At 33.7% G+C, this 23,695-nt stretch overlaps 1 protein-coding gene across 1 annotated transcript in view; it reads right to left on the bottom strand.

Moving 5' to 3' along the window:
• The window catches only part of LOC143084318 (uncharacterized), an 80,610-nt gene that overhangs the window by 40,746 nt on the left and 16,169 nt on the right, over positions 1 to 23,695 (bottom strand). Inside the window, exon 5 of the mRNA XM_076260730.1 lies at positions 21,708 to 21,929. Within this exon, the coding sequence (XP_076116845.1) occupies positions 21,708 to 21,929 (222 nt within the window). The remainder of the gene's footprint in view (positions 1 to 21,707; positions 21,930 to 23,695) is intronic.

Below are 23,695 nucleotides of genomic sequence, written 5' to 3' on the forward strand. Positions count from 1 at the left end.
GCCGATTTCCAGAATAAAAATAAAATTGACTTTTCATGCTTTTTTATTCCTGCCGATCCTAACAAATGCATTTCCCTGAAAAATAATTAAAATATCCTTTTTTATGAAATGAAATGCATTAATCACAAACAGAATTGATAACACTTTCTGTTGTGAAAAAAAGAAAACTTCCAGGTTACGTTTCTAAAAATAGACAAATCAATTATTAATGACCTTGAAATGTCGTTTGCGCAAATAATTTTGCGGAACGAAACCTGTGATTCAAACCAATTACGCAATAAGTTCCGTTTCCCTTATTTGTCACCAGTCCGTAAGATGCATCTTTTCATACTTGTCTAAATATGTGAACAGGTGGAAGTTTAAGACATCAAGTTAAAGTACTGAATATTAACAAATCATTTGAAATTATCTTGTTTCATAGATAATAAAAAAAATATCGTCCATTTGGATAAAAAACGGGAATGCATGACAACAGATTTACCCGATATTCTCGTTTTTCCAGTGGACGAGTCTATAACGTTTTTGACACGTGTGTTGAAACTTATTTTCGTACGAAGTTTTTACATTATTTTTTTTCTTTATCAGTTTTCGTGCTTGAAGATCATTATTCACCAAGTTTTCTGGAATTGATTAAGAGCTACGTGAATCTGTTTTTCTTGTTTGTGAAATGACGATTTAAGTATCGGTGCATCCCCCTTTTTGTACGGGAAATTATTAGACAATGTTATGAGATGTTTATTACAGCTGAGCAATAGTATTTCATCGAACTAAAATTTAAGAAATATGACAAAAAAGCATAACAAACATTATTAGAAAGGTGAAATATATATTTATTTTGCGTATCTGTTTTATGTCTTGAAAGATATTTTTTTCTTTTTTTTTCCCGACCGACCGACCCGACTTTTTCATGGAGAAAATCCGTAAACCAACAAATTAAAAAACCGTGGCCTTATGTATGGTAAAGCTGATCCAACTCAATTGCCAATAATTTGCTTAACGGACTGTCATTCATTGTGGGATGCCATAAAATCCACAAAACAAGTATCCGAAAAAAGGCTTAGACTTGAAATTAGCAACATTCGAGAATTAATTCAAATGCACCAAATAGTATCGGTCAAATGGATTAAAACAAAACATCAACTGGCTGATTGCTTGACTAAAAAAGGAGCTTCATGCCATAACCTGCTCAGGGCACTTCAAGATGGTGTCTTAGGGAACAGGTGTTTGGATGAGTAACTTTCTAAAGCCAGAATTGTAAATAGTGTACATAGACCATGTGGATTATATTAATGAGTTCAAAGGAATTGAACATCTACTTTTTGTTGACAACATTATTGAACAGTTAGTTCCTTCAAAAGAAAGAAGGGGAGTTTGTTAAGTTCCGTTTATTAGGAAGTTCCGGACTTTTGGTTTTTAGTCAGACCCGCAAGTGGCGGGAATAGTTATTCTGATTGCACATGGAGTTCGAGCAGGGCGCCCGACAGATACAGACACAACTTGGTGAGTCCATTACTGTATAATATTGACTTTTCAGACACAACATTCAAGCTGGATTCAGCTCTAAATTTGGATTGTGATTAAATAGTTGACACAGCATAGGTTTCTGACACAGAATGAATGTGGTCTAATGAACTTAAAATACTTTTTTTTCCTTTGAGCAATTCACTATGCTGTTGAATATCAATCCTCTCAAAAAAATGTTTGAAGAAATTTTCTTTTTATTTATGAAATCTGAAATGATAAAAGGTTAACAACCCCCCCCCCCATTTTTTTCTCTCACATCCCCCTTTCCCTTTGTTATCACTGAATAGTAAAGATTGTTTTAATTTATCAGTTGGTAGTAAAAGTGAATATACATTGTGTATTGTATAAAACAATGATTTAAGTTGATTCAACTACTATTCTGGACAAAGAAAGATAACTCCAATCAATTGAAAATTTCTTGCTATTGCACAATATTGTGCAATTAGATATTTCTTGCTATTGCGCAATACTGTGCAATTGAAAATTTCTTACTATTGCACAATACTGTGCAATTGAAGATTTCTTGCTATTGCACAATACTTAATATAATAATTTCGGATCCTGATTTGAACCAACTTGAAAACTGGGCCCATAATCAAAAATCTAAGTACATGATTAAATTCAGCATATCAAAAAATCCAAAGAATTCAATTTTTATTAAAATCAAACTTAGTTTAATTTTGGACCCTTTGGTATTTAATGTAGACCAATTTGAAAACGGGACTAAAAATTAAGATTCTACATACACAGTTAGATTTGGCATATCAAAGAACCCCAATTATTCAATTTTTGATGAAATTAAACAAAGTTTAATTTTGGACCCCGATTTAGACCAACTTGAAAACTGGGCCAATAATAAAAAATCTAAGTACATTTTTAGATTCAGCATATCAAAGAACCCCAAGGATTCAATTTTTGTTAAAATCAAACTAAGTTTAATTTGGACCCTTTGGACCTTAATGTAGACCAATTGGAAAACGGGACCAAAAATTAAGAATCTACACACACAGTTAGATCCGGCATATCAAAGAACCCCAATTACTCAATTTTTTATGAAATCAAACAAAGTTCAATTTTGGACCCTTTATTCCTAAAAACCTGTTGGGACCAAAACTCCCAAAATCAAACCCAACCTTCTTTTTATGGTCATAAACCTTGTGTTTAAATTTCAAAAATTTCTATTTACTTATACTAAAGTTATGGTGCGAAAACCAAGAATAATGCTTACATTGGCCCCTTTTTGGCCCCTAATTCCTAAACTGTTCAGACCTTAACTCCCAAAATCAATCCCAACCTTCCTTTTGTGGTCATAAACCTTGTGTTTAAATTTCATTGATTTCTATTCACTTATACTAAAGTTATTGTGCGAAAACCAAGAATAATGCTTATTTGGGCCCTTTTTTGGCCCCTAATTCCTAAACTGTTTGAACTAAAACTCCCATAATCAATCCCAACCTTCCTTTTGTGGTCATAAACCTTGTGTCAAAATTTCATAGATTTCTATTTACTTCAACTAAAGTTATAGTGCGAAAACCAAGAAAATGCTTATTTGGGCCCTTTTTGGCCCCTAATTCCTAAAATTTTGGGACCAAAACTCCCCAAATCAATCCCAACCTTCCTTTTGTGGTTATAAACCTTGTGTTAAAATTTCATAGATTTCTATTCACTTTTACTAAAGTTAGAGTGCGAAAACTAAAGTATTCGGACGACGACGACGACGACTACAAGGCCAACGTGATAGCAATACACGACGAAAAATTAAAATTTTTTGCGGTCGTATAAAAAAATGCTTGTTTTTGACCCCTTGTTGGCCCCATATTCCTGAACTGTTGGTACCATAACCCCAAAAATCAATCCAAACTTTCCTTTTGTGGTATTGGATTTTTAACTTTTAAGATATAAGGCCAAAAAAAAACCGCTTAATCAAAGAGCTGAATAGCTCTGAGGGGAAAGACGGCCAACGTCTTTTTTTTTGGGGGGGTATCTTTTGATAGTCTTCATATAAAGAATGAAAAAAAGAACAGCTAGAACATGTAGAAAGGTTGACAATATTGAAGTCAATTGTTGTTGTTTAATCTAATTTTGTTTCCTTAGTTTAGGATTCAATTTGGACCAAGAGATCTGCATCTTCTAAATCTAAACATTCGATTAAAGTTGATAGTTAATTATGTAAAATTCAACTGATTTCTGTCATTTAACAACAACAACAATGTTTTCTGAAATCTTAATTGTGTACCACTGAATTGCAGGCTAGGCCATTTTTCATTTTTTGTGACAGTACCCTGATTTTTAATTTTTTTTTAAGAAAGTTAGGACTGAAAAATCCATTTAATTTTAAATTTCCATTGATAAAGTTCCCAGTTACAACTCTCATCACAGGGATACAGGTACTAAAAAAAAATGATATGATTGATGTAAATTGTGTGATGCTTGTTTCCAGATCCTACATTTTGAAATATTTGTAAATTTCATGAATAAATAGGTTTAAACTATAAAATGCAACTTTTTTTTTATTTTTTTTTTCCCATAACAATAATTTATTTGTTGGTACACATAATTAAGTTTAATGGAAGACTACTTATCATATACTAAATGTCACATTTTCAAGTTTTATTTTAGTGGATAATTACTCATCAATTAAGGTGCTCCTGATTTGGAGGAAGATTCACAAAACAGAATTTTACAGAAAAAAAAAGAAAAAAATCGTTTCTCTCCCCAATCTCATGTATTTCCACGAACTTCTTGTTTACTTTGAAAGATGTTGACCTACAAATTAAAGTATTGCATGTTGATGTTTGAATCATCTACAGCAAACATAATTATGTTTAAATTTAACAAATAACAATTTATAATTAGTGCACAAACTCTGAGAATGATTTAAATAACCAGTGAAGGATATCCCTGCTTCTGCATAGTGTGGCATTCCAACAATGACGTCATTATAAAATATAATGTAGGTTGGATATATTTAGAATATCTCGTCATACCAATTTTTCCGGATTGTAAAAGAAACGTAAATAGTGTAAGGCTTAAATTAAAATATTGTTTGTTTGCAGTTTACCGACCGACCCTTGAAAATCCTCCAGACTGTGAAAATTTTATTGCTTTAAATTTGAAGAAATTTTTTTTAATACTTCTATTGACGCGATCCGGAACTTTGGGTCCTTTCCGGAAATGATTTAAAGTCTGGGTCAATTACGCATTTCAAGTTCGGGTTTTCTTAGCTTCCCGTCAAGCGTTCATGTGACCATTTAAGATAAAGCACATGGAAATTGTTTACAGGGAAAACGGTACTATTTATTCTGCCATAGGCGACAATATTAACATTTTCTAAATTTACAACTTTTTAAGATAAAAACCTGGATAAAACAGTTATATGTTGTGTTAGTACTTTATTATTGTGTTTTAAAAATTAAAGCCAAATAGTATCATGACCAACTTCCAACGGAGCTTGTTTATGTTATCCATGCCCACCGTCATTTTGCACCAAATTTGTGAAATTTTGCAAGTCTTTTCAAATAATTCTCTAGAAAATATTTCAATAGGTTTCAAAATTTATGTTGTAAATATACACACTGCAGTTATTCATAGATAAATAAAAAATATATTGTACCCTTACATCCAATCACAACGCTCCTAATTTGACTTCCTTCACCTGCCTTGGGTACACAAAAGGCCAACCTAATGCTGGGAAAATTAAATACTACCGTTTTCCCTATACTGTGACATAAAGATATAAAGAATTCTTATGACATTATGATTGCAATACTGGGCTATTGTGAAAACCTTGGCTATAATAAATACTTGTATGTTCCCAGTACTTAAAGAAACATAGATCATTTTATGTCCCCACCCCCACATGCTGGTTTGCCTCATTCTCTACTTCTTTCAGAAAAGCCTAAATAAACAACCTGTATCCAATCATATCTTATCTTATTCAAAAAGAATGATAAATAGTTCCATTTAAACAGATAAAATAGACAGTTCCATTCAATTTGTATTCATTTTATCAAAAATTTACAACAAATGCACAAATTCAAGATTTTTCATACTAATCTCCATTCCATGCTTTAGTATATGCCATATTGTGGTTAAAAATTTCAGAGCTTGTTATAAAATCTACTATTCTGTCTTGAGATGATGAAAACAAAGATATTAGACACTTTAAACATTAAATATGCAAAATACTCAGCTGTAAAGTTGCATTTGTTGCCTGTATTAATCAATGAAAAAGCTGAATTATGTCCCTTGGGAGTATTAATTTCCACCAAAAGTCCATTCAAACAGTAGGAAATGAAAAATTATTTATGTCTGATATAATAAAAGAAAGAAACTACAAAATGAAGCACTTTTGAAATATTTGCTGCATGAATTATCAAGAATGTGAACAATTCTTTAGACAGGAGAGCATAAATTCTATGTAAATTTAGCCTCAAGTGGGCCTCTTTTTTTCTTAGATGAACAATTCTACACTGAAAATGCTTCCAATGTGACCAAATAATGCCTAATTCCATAAACAGTACAAACTAAACCAGACAATTTCCCATTTTAATACATTATGTTTACAGAAATACCCAAGTGATACATTTAGGGAATTACGCAGCAAAAAAGGCAAACATTTCAGTAAAAAATATTTGTCGCGACTTGAATTCTGGTGTTTCCAATTGAAAAAATCATTGCGAAAGGTGAAATCAAATACAAAAGAACTATAATATGGTGCATTTTACACAATATAGTTAGTATTGACATCCTAGAATAAAGTTTTATATCATTACCAATCAATTTGACCTATCATGATGACTCAGCACTTTTCTCAACACAATATTGTTCTCAGTGAAAAATTTCTATTCTTTGTGATAAAAATCAAATGTACTAATCAAAAACTTCAAAATAGTATAAAAGAATTGAAGTCTTAGTGACTTTGATTTCCCTTGCTATCTTCAGTATAGGAAAAACGGTACTATTTATTCTGCCATAGGCGACAATATTAACATTTTCTAAATTTACAACTTTTTAAGATAAAAACCTGGATAAAACAGTTATATGTTGTGTTAGTACTTTATTATTGTGTTTTAAAAATTAAAGCCAAATAGTATCATGACCAACTTCCAACGGAGCTTGTTTATGTTATCCATGCCCACCGTCATTTTGCACCAAATTTGTGAAATTTTGTAAGTCTTTTCAAATAATTCTCTAGAAAATATTTCAATAGGTTTCAAAATTTATGTTGTAAATATACACACTGCAGTTATTCATAGATAAATAAAAAATATATTGTACCCTTACATCCAATCACAGCGCTCCTAATTTGACTTCCTTCACCTGCCTTGGGTACACAAAAGGCCAACCTAATGCTGGGAAAATTAAATACTATCGTTTTCCCTATAGGTATCAATTAAGTCACGGACGAGTACTTTACGCTGTCGTCTCGTGTTAATTTTAAGACAAATAACAAACAAAAAAGTTTATTAGTAAACTGTTTATACAGATTCAGGCACATGTAATGATGGGTGATGATATCATTGACGATGATGCAGTGGATATTCATAACTGACACAATAACCATTCTGTCTCAAACAAATCGGGTACAGAATCTGTGGAGCCTGACTTTATGGAACCAATTTCAGTGGTTAAATAATTCGACAGCAGCTTGAAGTTAATGGCATATTTTCTACAAATCGTTGTGAAAACGACGAAGATGAAACCACTCCTCTGTGACTTAAATCTTCATGGATATCTGTAAACACGTCTGTACGGAGGAAGGGCTCATTTGAAATGTTAATGGATATAGATCATGCCAAATCAATAAGAAGCAACCCTAACTACACAAAGATGTAGAGAAAATGAATGGTTAGCTTGAAAAATAAATATACTCTCTCTATATTAAATCTATCTTCGATTTCAATGAGTATGCTCCTTTAGGATAAGGGGGGCTGCCCCACTCATTGCAATTATTCTCTTTCTTACAATATTAAATATACCCAAACTGTGTGGCCTGTGTGAATTCAATTAAAACATGTCCTTAGGAGCTATGCTGCCAATTTTTGTATGTATTAAAAACATTTCAGTAAAGACCATTTACTTTTAATGGGGTGCTATGGATTTTGCCCCAAACTTTAGATTTCTTTGGTTTTCATTAAAGCCTGGCAAAAATATAACCTTATCACATACCCGTGTGTGTGTGTGTGGGGGGGGGGGGGGGGGTTACTGACTATCCTTTCGGGTATAACTGTGCCGACAGCACTTGCCAAATCATACCCTGTTCTAACCAGAAAACACTGAAAAACATACCCTGTTCTAAACAAAAATATTTAAAAACATACCCTGTTCTATACACGCTCAGAAAATGTATACCCTGTTCTAGACCGTATAAAATAGATGCAGTTCTAGACCCGGGTTCTAGACTATCTTCAAACAGTTAGATAAGCGATCCTGTTCTAAACAAATACTTTGTTTAAAAAAAGACCCTGTTCTCACCAGAAGGGCATGAAAAAGCGACCCTGTTCTAACCAGTAGGACATGGAAAAGGGACCCTGCTCTAACCAGCAGGGTATGAAAAAGTGACCCTGTTTTGCGGTACACTCATACCACTAAAAATATAGGAAGTAACTCCCCCGGGATCGCATATAATTAAATATTGTTAGAAATATGAAAACAGTCGAATGTCTTAATACTTTTTTTTCAAGTTGCCTTTTTTTCAATTGAGGAAGATTCAATGGTTATTTTTTTTTTATTAAAAATACACTCTTTAATATCTACATTTTTCTGATGAAAATACTCTACTCATGAAAACATTCTAGTCAAGAAGCATACATGTCTGAATATATTTCTTTAAAACAGTTCTAGTCATAATGACATTCCTTGTTTATAAGTGTTCCATTATTTAATAATTATACCATATTTTATGTCATAAATTGGATAATGACACTATGTTAAAGTTTCAGTTTTGGTTAAAAAGTTTTTTATCTGAAAATGACTGTTCATTTGATGTTGGTTTTCAGCATGTCCAGTGTTTGTTGTTTTAAAATGTTTTTTTTTCTTCACAAGAAACTTGGTTTAGTGTAACTGCTTGTTTAAACTGTATTTTGGCTGATAAAATAAAATATTTTTCCTACCTACCGACCCTTCAGTCTGAAGGTACAGTCGGAAAACTGCAAACAAACATATTTTTAAGGTTGGCCTAAAAGAGAGCTCAAAATACGATAATTTCGCTAGATACAGAAGGGAAATGTGTAGAAAAGTGTTTAAAGTCAATATTCATTTGTGTGTTTTCTTCTCATCAATCTCAGTTAGATTTGTTGGGGGGTTTTCCACACTATAAAAACAAAATGAATGATGTGAGGGAATGTCTTTCCCCAAAAAATGGTACAAATGATTATCAATGGGCAAGAACTCTAATAAGGAGTCGGCTGTCGATTTTGACCATGCAGATTTGTAGAACTTGTCTTGATAATCATTGTTTCAATTTAAAAGTTTCTCTCAATCAATAATTAAGTTTTCAAGATAATAGGCAAGTATGAAAATAAATGGTAAAATTTGTCATTTTAGGGCAATAACTCATATAAGAAGCTGTCTGAAAGTTTTGACGTATATGGACAATTGGCACTCAACATTATGAACATGTCTGCTCCTTTATAACAATTTTCGAAATAATAGACAAAACTTGCACTTTACCCCTATGTTCTATTTTAGCCATGTCGGCTATCTTGCTTGGCAGACGGGATCATCAGAAACGTTTTTGAATTATATACCCTAATGATGATTGTTGCAAAGTCTGGTGAAATTTGGCACAGTTAAGTTTCAGAGGAGAAGATTTTTTGTAAAAGTTAACAGACAATGATGACAACGAATGCCAATTGATGAGAAAAGCTCACTTGGCATAAAAAAATAAAGGGTGACTGCATGAATGAAATGATAAACAAAATGATAAAATGCATAACTTCTCAAGAATGCTTAAATTTTAAATTTTACGTGATAATTAAGAAGTTTTGTGATTTCTGGTTTTCAAATATTTCTGAAGCAAGTGCATTTAAGGCTTTGAGATTTTTTTCCCTCCTTATTATTTTTTGTTGTTTTAAAGTAACAATTTTCTAGGACAGAAACAACTCTTCTTAAATCTGAGCCTGTACCTGACATGGTCTGTAAACATTTATACGAAAGAAGAAAAAGTTAAATCATAAAATGAATTGTTTTGTTTCAGCTATTTGTGAAATTTTGTGCAGACAGTCGGTAAACAAGAGGCTCCAACTATGCAATTTATTTTCTCTTTCCATCTTTTACACATTTGTGTAGTTTCTTCCAAAAAAATGCAAAAATGGAAAAAAATCATAATCTAAGGGCAATAGTTGACCTAAGGGCCAACTGAGGATATTAACCAGGTTGACTTATTGGTTTATCTTAAATCCTGCCCATTTTTGAAATTATTATTGCAACCAATCTATCAAAGTTAGACAAACGAATCATAAAAACGGGTGAAAATGGTCATTTAAGGAGAATAAATCATATAAGGAGTCTATTTAAAATCTTAGTAAATAGACTAAGTTGGAGATTTACTGTTTATCATATATATTAGTTAAAAAATAAAGAACCTTTGTGAGCACGCTCACATACCCCACGCCCCCACATTGTCACTGGACAAACACAAATTCACCAGATTCCTAAGTTCAAAGACTCATAACTCTACAAAACTGTCAAAAGTCAACTGATCAAAATTTTCTTGTGGATATGCACATTTACATATCATCATATTATGTCCTCAATAACTACAAACTTTCATGAAATTCTGTTGTGTGGTTTCAGAGAAGTTGTGATTACAAACTGTTGCAGTAGTATATTTAGGCCAAAATTCGAAGTTAAAAGGGGGATAACTCCTAGAAAAAAAATTCAATAGTAATTTCCTGTCGATATGCACATCTACATAGTACATGTATGTCCTTATTATATACAAAGTTTAATGAAATTCTGGTGTGTGCATGGTTTCAGAGAAGTTGGGATGATTAAAATGTTGCAGTAGTATAATTGGGCCAAAATTCTAAGTTCGAAAGGGCATAACTCATAGAAAAACTAGAGGCTCTAAAGAGCCTGTGTCGCTCACCTTGGTCCATGTGAATATTAAACAATGGACACAGATGGATTCATGACAAAATTGTGTTTTGGTGATGGTGATGTGTTTGTAGATCTTACTTTACTAAACATTCATGCTGCTTACAATTATCTCTATCTATAACAGTATTTTCTGTGGAAAATGTTATTGAAAATCTTCAAATTTTAAGAAAATTGTTAAAAATTGACTATGAAGGGCAATAACTCCTTAGGGGGTCAATTGACTATTTTGGTCATACTGACTTATTTTTAGTTCTTACTTTGCTGTACATTATTGCTGTTTACAGTTTATCTCTATCTATAATAATATTCAAGATAATAACAAAAAAACAGCAAAATTTCCCCAAAATTACCAATTCAGGGGCAGCAACCTAACAACCGATTATCACTGTGCTTAAACGGCCGTGGGTAACTTAAGTTACCCACCGCCCAAGAAGGCGGAATCTAAACTCGTTGAGATGATAGTTGATACGAAATCTACATTTTGCAATGTTTTCCATGATCTATGTAAATATTGATAGGATTTTAGAATAAAGAAATCAATTACCATCACTATAAATTTGTTAATTTTGACTTCACTTTAGCGCAAGGCCAACTTTTAAAAAATGCATAAGATGTCCGTAACTTATAAGTAAAAAATAATCAGACTGTCCGTAACTTTATTTTCGGATGTGGGTAACTTTTTTCTTTTTAAATTGTAAGATTAGCAATTTCAACACTTAAAGGACAATAAACACTAGCACACCCCTTAATTATTACATAGGTTTATACAATAACGATATGCTTCAAACTAAACAAGAGAAAAAAGCAAACCAGAGTGTCACGGATTTTCCGTTAAATTTTAAAAAAATATTCCCGGGATAAAACGGGATCTGACGGTACGGCAAAATGTATCTAACATTCTTCTAGCGTTTTAGATTGTTCACTGATGAGTCCTTGGCCTGTGTAGCCGCGGAAAAAATTGATATCCTTTCCTTTTAAATAATTTCTGAATTGTTAGCCAAAACAATATGGTCTCTTCACTATATCTAGTGTGATATGTTAATGATTGTGAGAAAAAAAAATATGCCAATATCTAGGAGTAGATGGAAGGCTATATTGTTGAACAGGTGTCAGTTTATTATAGCAATAAAGGTAGATTTAAAATCTTCTAAAAGTTTCATTGACCCCAGTGATTCAATAAGATCGGGTATCAAATCATACATATCTTCTTTAGAGGTTTGGACTGATTCATCTATGTTTTTCTGCTAAGGATTGACCTCCGAACTTGTTCTCCTAAGGTGATTTCCATATGTTCACAATCAATGTAATTTCTACAGTTGGAAATGGTGAGATTTATAACCTGCATGTCATAATTTATCATCTAAAACTTAAGCAGTTAACAATCTATAAAGCCAGTAGAATGTAAGATACATTAATTTTGCCGTACAATTTTCTACATAAGAAAATGCCTGTACCAAGTCAGGAAAATGGCAGTTGTTATCCATTCGGTTGAGCTTTGGACTTTTCCATTTGATAAGGGACTTTCCTTTTTGAATTTTCTTCAGAGTTCAGTATGTTTGTAATTTTACTTTTTAATGCCTGTACCAAGGCAGGAATATGACCGTTGTTTTCCATTCGTTGGGTGTGTTAAATTGAGCTTTTGGCTTTGCCATTCCATTAAGGACTTCCCGTTTGAATATTCCTAGGAGTTCGGTATTTTTGTTATTTATCATTTCTTTTTTAAAATAATTACTTCCACGAATAAAGATTCTTTAAAAGTTACTGACATCATGCTAAAGTTACGGACATCCCTATTGGTATAAGGAAAAAAGTTACGAAGTTGTTTTGAAGTTACTGACATCATGAGTGTTTTGGCAAATCGTGCTGTAGTTGTTTATTTTGTAGTAACACACCACATTTTACATTGCAGAGTTTCCCTAAAAGATTTATATAACTTTTTAATTACTGAACATTTCTTTTGTATTCATGGTATTGTAATTATATAGGAGCAAACTTCCTAACCGAAGCCAGGCGGCTCCATCTTGGGCTGTGGGTAACTTAAGTTACCCACGGCTGTTTAAGCACAGTGGATTATCCGATTCATCTGAAAATTCGAGGGCAGATAGATCGTGACCTGATCAACAATTTTACTTCCTGTCAGATTTGCTCTTAATGCTTTGGTTTTTGAGTTATAAGCCAAAAACTGCATTTTACCCCCATGTTCTATTTTTAGCCATGGCGGCCATCTTGGTTTGTTGGCCGAGTTAATGGACACTTTTTTTAACTAGATACCCCAATGATGATTTTGGCCAAGTTTGGGTTAAATTTGCCCCAGTAGTTTCAGAGGAGAAGATTTTTGTAAAAGATTACTAAGATTTACGAAAAGTGGTTAAAAATTGACTATAAAGGGCAATAACTCCTAAAGTGGTCAACTGACCATTTTGGTCATGTTGCCTTATTTGTAAATCTTACTTTGCTGAACATTATTACTGTTTACAGTTTATCTCTATCTATAATAATATTCAAGATAATAACAACAAGAGTGCACACGCTGAAATGTCTCGCCTTCTATACTAATCATTGATATTATGTTGATAGTCCTAAGTATAAAGCTAAGCTTTCATACAACTGTCACATAAACATAACATTAACCAAGATAACTAAACAAAGACCAATGAACTTTGAAAATGAGGTCAAGGTCAGATGAACCATGCCAGGCAGACATGTACAGCTTACAATGCTTCTATACAACATATATAGTTGACCTATTACTTATAGTTTAAGAAAAATAGACCAAAACACAAAAACTTAACACTGTGCAATGAACCGTGAAAATGAGGTCACGGTCAAATAAAACCAGCGTGACTGACATAAAGATCATTAAATATTTCCATACATCAAATATAGATCACCTATGGCATATAGTATTAGATAAAAAGACCAAAACTCAAAAACTTAACTTTGACCACTGAACCATGAAAATGAGGTCAAGGTCACATGACATATGCCCGCTAGATAGGTACACCTTGCAATCATTCCATACAAGGAATATAGTAGACATATTGCATATAATATGAGAAAAACAGACCAAAACACAAAAATTTAACTATAACCACTGAAACATGAAAATGAGGTCAAGGTCAGATGACACCTGCCAGTTGGACATGTACACCTTACAGTCCTTCCATACACCGAATATACTAGCTCTATTGCTTGTAGTATCTAAGATATGGACTTGACCACCAAAACTTAACCTTGTTCACTGATCCATGACATGAGGTCGAGGTCAAGTGAAAACTGTCTGACAGACATGAGGACCTTTCAAGGTACGCACATATCAAATATAGTTATCCTATTGCTTATAATAAGAAAGAATTCAACATTACAAAAAATCTGAACTTTTTTTTCAAGTGGTCACTGAACCATGAAAATGAGGTCAAGGACATTGGACATGTGACTGACGGAAACTTCGTAACATGAGGCATCTATATACAAAGTATGAAGCATCCAGGTCTTCCACCTTCTAAAATATAAAGCTTTTAAGAAGTTGGCTAACACCGCCGCCGTAGCCGCCGCCAGATCACTATCCCTATGTCGAGCTTTCTGCAACAAAAGTTGCAGGCTCGACAAAAAACAGCAAAATTTCCTTAAAATTACCAATTCACGGGCAGCAACCCAACAACGGGTTGCCCAATTCATCTGAAAATTTCAGGACAGATAGATCTTGACCTGATTTACAATTTTACCCTGTCAGATTTGCTCTAAATGCTTTGGTTTTTGAGTTATAAGCCAAAAACTGTATTTTACCCCTATGTTCTATTTTTAGCCATGGCGGCCATCTTGGTTGGTGGGTCGGGTCACCGGACACATTTTTAAAACTAGATACCCCAATGATGATTGTGGACAAGTTTGGTTTAATTTGGTCCAGCAGTTTCAGAGGAGAAGATTTTTGTAAAAGTTAACAACGACGACGGACGCCGGACGCAAAGTGAAGGGAAAAGCTCACTTGGCCCTTTGGGCCAGGTGAGCTAAAAATTACATCATATTTTCCTGTCTATAGGCACATCTACATAGTATGTCCTTATTATCTAAAAAGTTTCATGAAATTTTGTTGTGTGGTTTCAGAGGAGTTGCGATGACAAACTGTTGCAGTAGTATATTTTGGCTAAAATTCTAAGTTAAAGGGGCATAACTCCTAGAAAAACAAGAGTGCACACGCTGAAATGTCTCGCTTTCTTTACTAATCATTGATATTATGTTGATAGACCTGAATATAAAGCTTTATTACAACTGTCACATAAACTCAACATTAACCAAGAAAACAAAACATTGATCAATGAACCATGAAAATGAGGTAAAGGTCAGATGAACCATGCCAGGCAGACATGTACAGCTAATAATTCTTCAATACAAGAAATATAGTTGACTAATTGCTTATAAATTAAGAAAAACAGACCAAAACACAAACACTTAACACTTCACAATGGACCGTGAAAATGAGGTCAAGGTCAAATAAAACCTGCGTAACAGACGTATAGATCATAAAATATTTCCATACACCAAATATAGTTGACCTAATGCATAGAGTATTAGAAAAATAGACCAAAACTCAAAAACTTAACTTTGACCACTGAACCATGAAAATGAGGTCAAGGTCAGATGACACCTGTCAGCTAGACATGAACACCTTACAATCATTTCATACAACAAATATAGTAGACCTACTGCATATCGTATAAGAAAAACAGACCAAAACACAACAAGAGTGCACACGCTGAAATGTCTCGCCTTCTATACTAATCATTGATATTATGTTGATAGTCCTAAGTATAAAGCTTAGTTTTATTACAACTGTCTCATACACTTAACATTAACCAAGATAACTGAACAAAGACCAATGAACCTTGAAAATGAGGTCAAGGTCAGATGAACCATGCCAGGCAGACATGTACAGCTAACAATGCTTCTATACAACATATATAGTTGACCCATTACTTATAGTTTAAGAAAAATAGACCAAAACACAAAAACTTAACACTGTGCAATGAACCGTGAGAATGAGGTCACCGTCAAATTAAACCTGCGCGACTGACAGAAAGATCATAAAATATTTCCATACACCAAATATAGTTGACCTATGGCATACAGTATTAGATAAAAAGACCAAAACTCAAAAACTTAACTTTAACCACTGAACCATGAAAATGAGGTCAAGGTCAGATGACATCTGCCCACTAGACATGAACACCTTACCATCATTCCATACAACAAATATAGTAGACCTATTGCATATAGTGTGAGAAAAACAGACCAAAACACAAAAATTTAACTTTAACCACTGAACCATGAAAATGAGGTCAAGGTCAGATGACACCTGCCAGTTGGACATGTACACCTTACAATCCTTCCATACACCGAATATACTAGCCCTATTGCTTATAGTATCTGAGATATGGACTTGACCACCAAAACTTAACCTTGATCACTGATCCATGAAATGAAGTCGAGGTCAAGTGAAAACTGTCTGACAGACATGAGGACCTTGCAAGGTACGCACATACCAAATATAGTTATCCTATTACTTAAAATAAAAGAGAATTCAACATTACAAAAAATTTGAACTTTTTTTTCAAGTGGTCACTGAACCATGAAAATGAGGTCAAGGACATTGGACATGTGACTGACGGAAACTTCATAACATGAAGCATCTATATACAAAGTATGAAGCATCCAGGTCTTCCACCTTCTGAAATATAAAGCTTTTAAGAAGTGAGCTAACACCGTCGCTGCCGCCGTAGCCGCCGTAGCCGCCGCCAGATCACTATCCCTATGTCGAGCTTTCTGCAACAAAAGTTGCAGGCTCGACAAAAACTTAACTATAACCACTGAACCATGAAAATGAGGTCAAGGTCAGATGACACCTGCCAGTTGGACATGTACACCTTACAGTCCTTCCATACACCGAATATACTAGACCTATTGCTTATAGTATCTGAGATATGGACTTGACCACCAAAACTTAACCTTGTTCACTGATCCATGAAATGAGGTCGAGGTCAAGTGAAAACTGTCTGACGGGCATGAGAACCTTGCAAGGTACGCACATACCAAATATAGTTATCCAATTACTTATAATAAGAGAGAATTTAACATTACAAAATATTTTAACTTTTTTTTCAAGTAGTCACTGAACCGAACCATGAAAATGAGGTCAAGGACATTGGACATGTGACTTACGGAAAGTTCGTAACATGAGGCATCTATATGCAAAGTATGAAGCATCCAGGTCTTCTACCTTCTAAAATATAAAGCTTTTAAGAAGTTAGCTAACGCCGCCACCGTAGCCGCCGCCGGATCACTATCCCTATGTCGAGCTTTCTGCAACAAAAGTTGCAGGCTCGACAAAAATTGAATCGTAGTTTCCTGTCGATATGCACATTTACATAGTATGTTTATATTATCTACAAACATTCATGAAATTCTGTTGTGAGGTTTCAGAGGAGTTGCGTTCTGGCCAAAATTCTAAGTTAATGGGGCATAACTCCTAAAAAAATTGAATCGTTATATCCTGTCTATATGTAAATCTACATAGTATGTCCTTATTATCTACAAAATTTCATAAAATTCTGTTATGGGGTTTTAAAGGAGTTGCGATAACAAGAACAGGACTGACTTACGGACGGACGGACAGACAGGGGGGTGAAAAAAAATGAATTGTTATATCCTGTCTGTATGGAAATCTACCTAGTATGTCCCTATTATCTACAAAGTTTCCTAAAATTCTGTTATGGGGTTTTAAAGAAGTTGCGATAACAAGAACAGGACTGACTTATGGACGGACGGACAGACAGGGGGGTGAAAAACATTAAACTCTCGGCAACTTCGTTGCGTGGAGTATTAGGTCCGAGACCACAATTGTCGTCCCTTGATTTTCGTTGTTCACAAATATAGTCCCTAGTGTTGACAGTGGGTTACTTGCCATTAATTTTTATAACCCTTCCAAATTTATTTCTCCATGTTTAATGCATCAAATTGCAAGTAGGGGGGTAAAAGTACACTGTAAAAAAAATTGGGTCAAGAATTTTAAAGGAAAGTAGTGATTTGGTCCAGGTGAAAAAGGTTGAAAAATAGTACTTCGGAAGCTGTCAAAAGATTTCAAGGCGCCCTAAAGATAAAATTGTCCATATTTTGAGTTTGAAGAGGCGATGACGTTTTCTATTATTTTGATATATTTTGTCCCAAAAGTAGTACAACACACTGTAAAAGTTTCTTTGAGAAAGCGCAGGTGGGATTTTTTTTATTTTCATTTATGTTCTAAAAGAAATGCACTACGAAATAATTGTGGTCTCGGACCAGTATAAAAATGCAACTACAGGTAAAAACCATCTTTCAATGGTATCAAATTAAATCCTTATATCATTGATTACTCACGAACCATACCGTTTATCTACTTTGATTTCAACGAAAATGCAAAAAAGGGTAACAGGAGTGCTCAGGCTGAAATGTCTCGCCTTCTTTACTGACCATTGATTTTATGTTGATAGTCATAAATATAAAGTCTACTACAAGTATCACATAACTTTAACATGATCAAAGAAAATTAGGTTAAGGTCAGATAAACCAAACGGGAAATACATGTTCACCTTTCAATCATTCAATACACTAAATAAAGTTGACCTATTGCTTATAGTTTTGAAGAAAAAGACTTAAGCAGGAAAACTAAACCTTGATCAATGAACGATGAAATGAGGTCAAGGTCTGATGTTAACCAGACGTGTGCAGTTTAAAAAGTCATCTCCTTATTATCATCCTTTACCGATAAGATGTTACTTTGCCGCAAGTTGGTCAAACCAGTGTTCACAAATCATTTAGAAAATTGCCATTCATAATTTTTGATGCAATGACATGCTAATATACACTTTCATTTTTTGAAATCAAGAACTTTCCTTATTAGCTTCGCTTTTCAAAAAAAAAAAAAAATACGCATGTCAACAAATATGACAGAAGTTAAAGTTTGCGGACATCATCTAATATAGCGTTCCTGTGTACTGCACGGAGATTTAGAATTCCAATCCCAACTTTTCCTGAACCAAGTAAGTAGTAATTACATTTTGTGTATATACGGCCTTTAGCTGGTAGTGTTTGGAATTGCCCGGTAGACTGCATGTGTCATAGGCTGAATCCCGACTTATTCAAACCAAAGATTTTGTGCTTCTCCGCAAAGCATGCAGTATTGAGGGATAATTGCATAGACCTGTTTTTTCTGGGTAAAACAAATAATCAATTTAGTGAAATGTGTTGCTCGAGTTCCGGTAGTCTATTGTGATAACACATTCTTATTCAATTGTTAACATTTTTACGCTGATATTTCCTCTTTTTTAATGCGAACTCGGTTGGCACATTGATAGATAAAACATAAAATACAAAATAACAAATATCAAAACAAGTAAAAGAAAATATCATAAATAGAAAACCCCGAGGATTTATGTTAAGTTCCGGAGATCATTGAATTATAAGGCAAAAACGAAATATCTGTCTGTTTACTGTTATCCAACCTACCCTACTTTTCAGCGCCGACCCTAAGTCATTTTATTTCCATCGTAAAGTGAAAAATAAACTGAACTCGTGTCAAAAGTGAAGTTAGTATTGCCAATATGTGTTTAATCCTTATAATTCTTCAGCAAAACATTTTTGTTGTTGATGGCTACTATATATTTTTACCATCAAAAGCACAATGGCAAGTCGTAACTAAGGAGTACGCCGCCATCTTGACTTTCTAAAAACCATAAATGTCCAATAAATACAACGGAATCTTAAATGAAATAGCACCTACCTCAAAAACTTCATTTTAATTAAATTTTATCCGAATTTAAAGCGTACACGTAACGAAATAATATTTCCCTTGAAAATTTCCATTCGTATGACGTCGTGTTTTGCCATGACGTAAATTCGCCAAATCATTCATGAAATTTCGCGGAATTTTATTAAATTTAATTTTTGTACATTTTCGAAGCTTTAGTGCAATAAATTTATTTCTTTTTTTGTTATATATGCACTAGAATAGTCATAACTGTTATGCAATTGTTTTTTAATCTCAATTTGCTGAAAATCCCGGGATCACTGCAAGCTTGTGTATCGCGCATGAATAGATTACAAAAGTAGTTTCGGAAACATGGTTTATCGAAGTGTAAACTTAGAGAAAAATTCTAATTGACCAATCCAATTGAAGTATTTATAGATATGCAAATCATTAAGAATTATATCCTAATGTTCACAATCGTGAATATGACAGCTGTTTTAAGGAAATTCGCGACTCGTGTGATGAAATGAACACTTTGCCATCATTTTTTCCAACCTATAACAAAGGGAAACAATCCAATCATTAAAAATACGGGTAAACTCTACCCATGATCAACTCGGACCACAACAAGACGAAACCGCATGACTCAAAATCATGACACAAAAAATAAAATGAAAAAATAAAATAAAACAGAAATACAGACCTACCTTATTTATTTATTTAAATTATGTAATCTTAAACAGACATATATATTTTTTTGGCCTGATATGAAAGAATTTGTTATAAATCCTCTTTACGCTAACAAATACAACAACAAAAATTCCAGTTAGAGGACAGTGGTTGTTTTAAAGTGCCTTTTCGTGCCCATGATTTGATAAAGTATATACATCTGTAAATTAATTTTAGATGTGACTGTCAAGTATTTAGTCTTTGCTGGAAAATTGTTATGTTCAAAACTGTTTCAGAAAATACCTAACTATTACCAAAATTTTGCAGTGAGAAAATATTTCACATATTCGGAATAAATTCCTGACAAAACTTGTAAATGAAAATATTTCATGTTAAAAAAGAAGAATTTTTAACAGTGACAAAATGTAGTAATAGGCAAAACAGATAGCGTGCAGATGAACTCCGACACCTTCATAGTATACTATATATGGGTTTTACTTGTTTTTGACATGCAGTTGTTAACATTGCAGTCCTCTCTAACAGTTTGTTTACGGGTAAACATTGCGTCATTGGCAGTCGTACAACAACATGTCAATATTTTTTTTATTTTTTTTTTTTATTGTTATGCTTTATTCTTATATCATGTATATTTCTGTCCTTATATCTAAAATTTTATGTGAAAAATCAACAAACCACTCTGTATTTCTGACCGTATTTCCATTTTTACATGGAAAGTTTTGCATTGCTTGTTGACATTGGTAAAGGGTGCTTTCAGACACGTCCACGTTTCAAGGTCGTCAAAACTGTTTTTTTGAGAAGAACCCTCAAAGCGATCGTTACCAAGGCACTTGTCGTTAGAAAAATGTGTTAAAAACTGTGCACTGTTAAAGGGCCGGGTCATCTTATATCTTTTAAAATAGATTGAGAATGTGTCCATGGGACACACATGATGCCCTGTTTGCATATAATGTTTTAACTCAAGAACGTTAAAATGGACGCCACCAAAATTCAAAATTGTTGTTAGTTTTGTGGTAATGAGCATCGTATATCAGTTTCAAACAAGAATGTGTCCATAGAACACGAATGCCCCATTCGCATGATCATTTTTTTAGAAAGATCATATCATACGGAACATGTGTACTTAGTTTCAAGTTGATTGGACTTCAACTTCATCAAAAACTACCTTCACCAAAAACTTTAACCTGAAACTTGCACTATCATTTTCTATGTTCAGTGGACTGTGAAATTGTGGTGAAAAATCTAATTTGGCATTTAAATTAGAAAGATCACATCATATGTAACATGTGTACTAAGTTTCAAGTTGATTGGACTTCAACTTCATCAAAAACTACCTTGACCAATAACTTTAACCTGAAGCGGGACAGACGAACGGACGGACGATCAAATGAGCGAACAGACCAGAAAACATAATGCCCATCTACTATCGTAAGTGGGGCATACAAATTTGGTTGAGGCAAACTAATGTAAGAGTACAGACACTAATTTTGGGATGCATGTCCGAACTTCACATAATGCTCGGACAGACGTACAGACGGACAAGGGTAAGACTTAATTTCCCCTCCGATGCGACAGGGGCATAAACAAACATTTTGTATATTTCACCTCTTACCTGGATTTATAAGAATCCATTCTCTTGTCTGGACGTCAAGGCCACATCGACCTTCAAGGAGAGAGATACCATCTGTAGGATGTCTCCCTTCGGGAATGATGTCCCCCACTAATAGCTTCACCAGAGTAGATTTTCCGACGGCGAACTGGCCAGTCACCATACAGCGCATGTCATAAGATTCATAGGTTCCTTTACCCGTTAAACGATTTAACATAGTATATTCTGTAAAAATTAAAGATTTGGACCAACTTGAAAACTGGACTCATAATCAAAAATCTAAATACATGTTTAAATTCAGCATATCAAAGAACCCCAAGAATTCATTTTTTGTTAAAATCAAACTAAGTTTAATTTTGGACCCTTTGGACCTTAATGTAGATCGATTGAAAACGAGACCAAAAATTTAAAGTCTAAATAAACGGTTAGATTCGGCATATCAAAGAACCCCAGTAATTTATTTTTTTATGAAATCAAACAACGTTTAATTATAGACCCTTTGGACCTCAATGTGGACCAATTTAAAAATGGGGCCCAACATCCAAAAACTTAATACACGGATAGATTCAGCATATTAAAGAACCCCATATATTCAATTTTTGTTGAAATCAAACAAAGTTTAATTTTGTACCCCGATTTGGACCAACATGAAAACTGGGCTCATAATCAAAAATCTAATTACATGTTTAGATTCAACATATCAAAGAATCCAAAGAATTCAATATTTTTGGACCCTTTGGACTGTATTGTAGAACAATTTGAAAAGGAGACCAAAAATTAAGAATCAAAATACACGGTTAGATTTTTCATATCAAAGAACCCCAATAAATCATTTTTTGATGAAATCAAACAAAGTTTAATTTTGGACCCTTTGGACCTCAATGTGGACCAATTTAAAAACGAGCCCTACATCCAAAAACTTAATACACGGATAGATTCAGTATATCAAAGAACCCCATATATACAATTTTTGTTAAAATCAAACAAAGTTTAATTTTGGACACTTTGGACCTCAATGTGGACCAATTCAAAAACGGGACAATACTGTGCAATTGAATATTTCTTGCTATTGCGCAAAACCAAGGTCAAGTGAAAACTGTCTGACAGGCATGAGGACCTTGCAAGGTACGCACATACCAAATATAATTAACCTATGAATTAAATAGAAAATTTCTTGCTATTGCGCAATATTATATATATATATACATATATATGGGTTCGAATCCCAGCGAGGGAAGAACCAAAAATTTGCGAAAGCAAATTTACAGATCTAACATTGTTGGGTTGATGTTTAGACGAGTTGTATATACATTATGTACACAGCCATGTATCACCATCATTGATGGCGATCCGATGGATACATCTGTTGTGGGGTTGTCACTGACTCAGACGTACTTATGAATATAACTATTTTCTGTGACTGTATCTTACATTAATTTGTAGGATCCTTTACTATAGATAATTTAGCTGATCTGTAACAATAACATCTTCATGCCTTATATATCATGTACTGTAGTACGCCGCTAGATTAAAACTGACGTGGAAAGGTAACACATGGCCAGCGAAAGCTCTTTTTTTGAGAGCCCAGGTGGTCGTGTGGTCTAGCGGGACGGCTGCAGTGCAGGCGATTTGGTGTCACGATATCACAGTAGCATGGGTTCGAATCCCGGCGAGGAAAGAACCAAAAATTTGCGAAAGCAAATTTACAGATCTAACATTGTTGGGTTGATTTTTAGACGAGTGGTATATATATATATATATATATATATATATATATATAAAGATAGATTCGGCATATCAAAGAACCCCAATAAATAAATTTTTGATGAAATCAAACAAAGTTTAATTTTGGACCCTTTGGACCTCAATGTGGACCAATTTAAACACAGGGCCCAAAATCAAAAAAAACTTAATACACGGTTAGATTCGGCATATTAAAGAAACGCCCAATAATTCAATTTGTGATGAAATCAAACAAAGTTTAATTTTGG

Source organism: Mytilus galloprovincialis, chromosome 7 (genome assembly GCF_965363235.1).
Source record: "Mytilus galloprovincialis chromosome 7, xbMytGall1.hap1.1, whole genome shotgun sequence".
Taxonomy (NCBI): domain Eukaryota; kingdom Metazoa; phylum Mollusca; class Bivalvia; order Mytilida; family Mytilidae; genus Mytilus; species Mytilus galloprovincialis.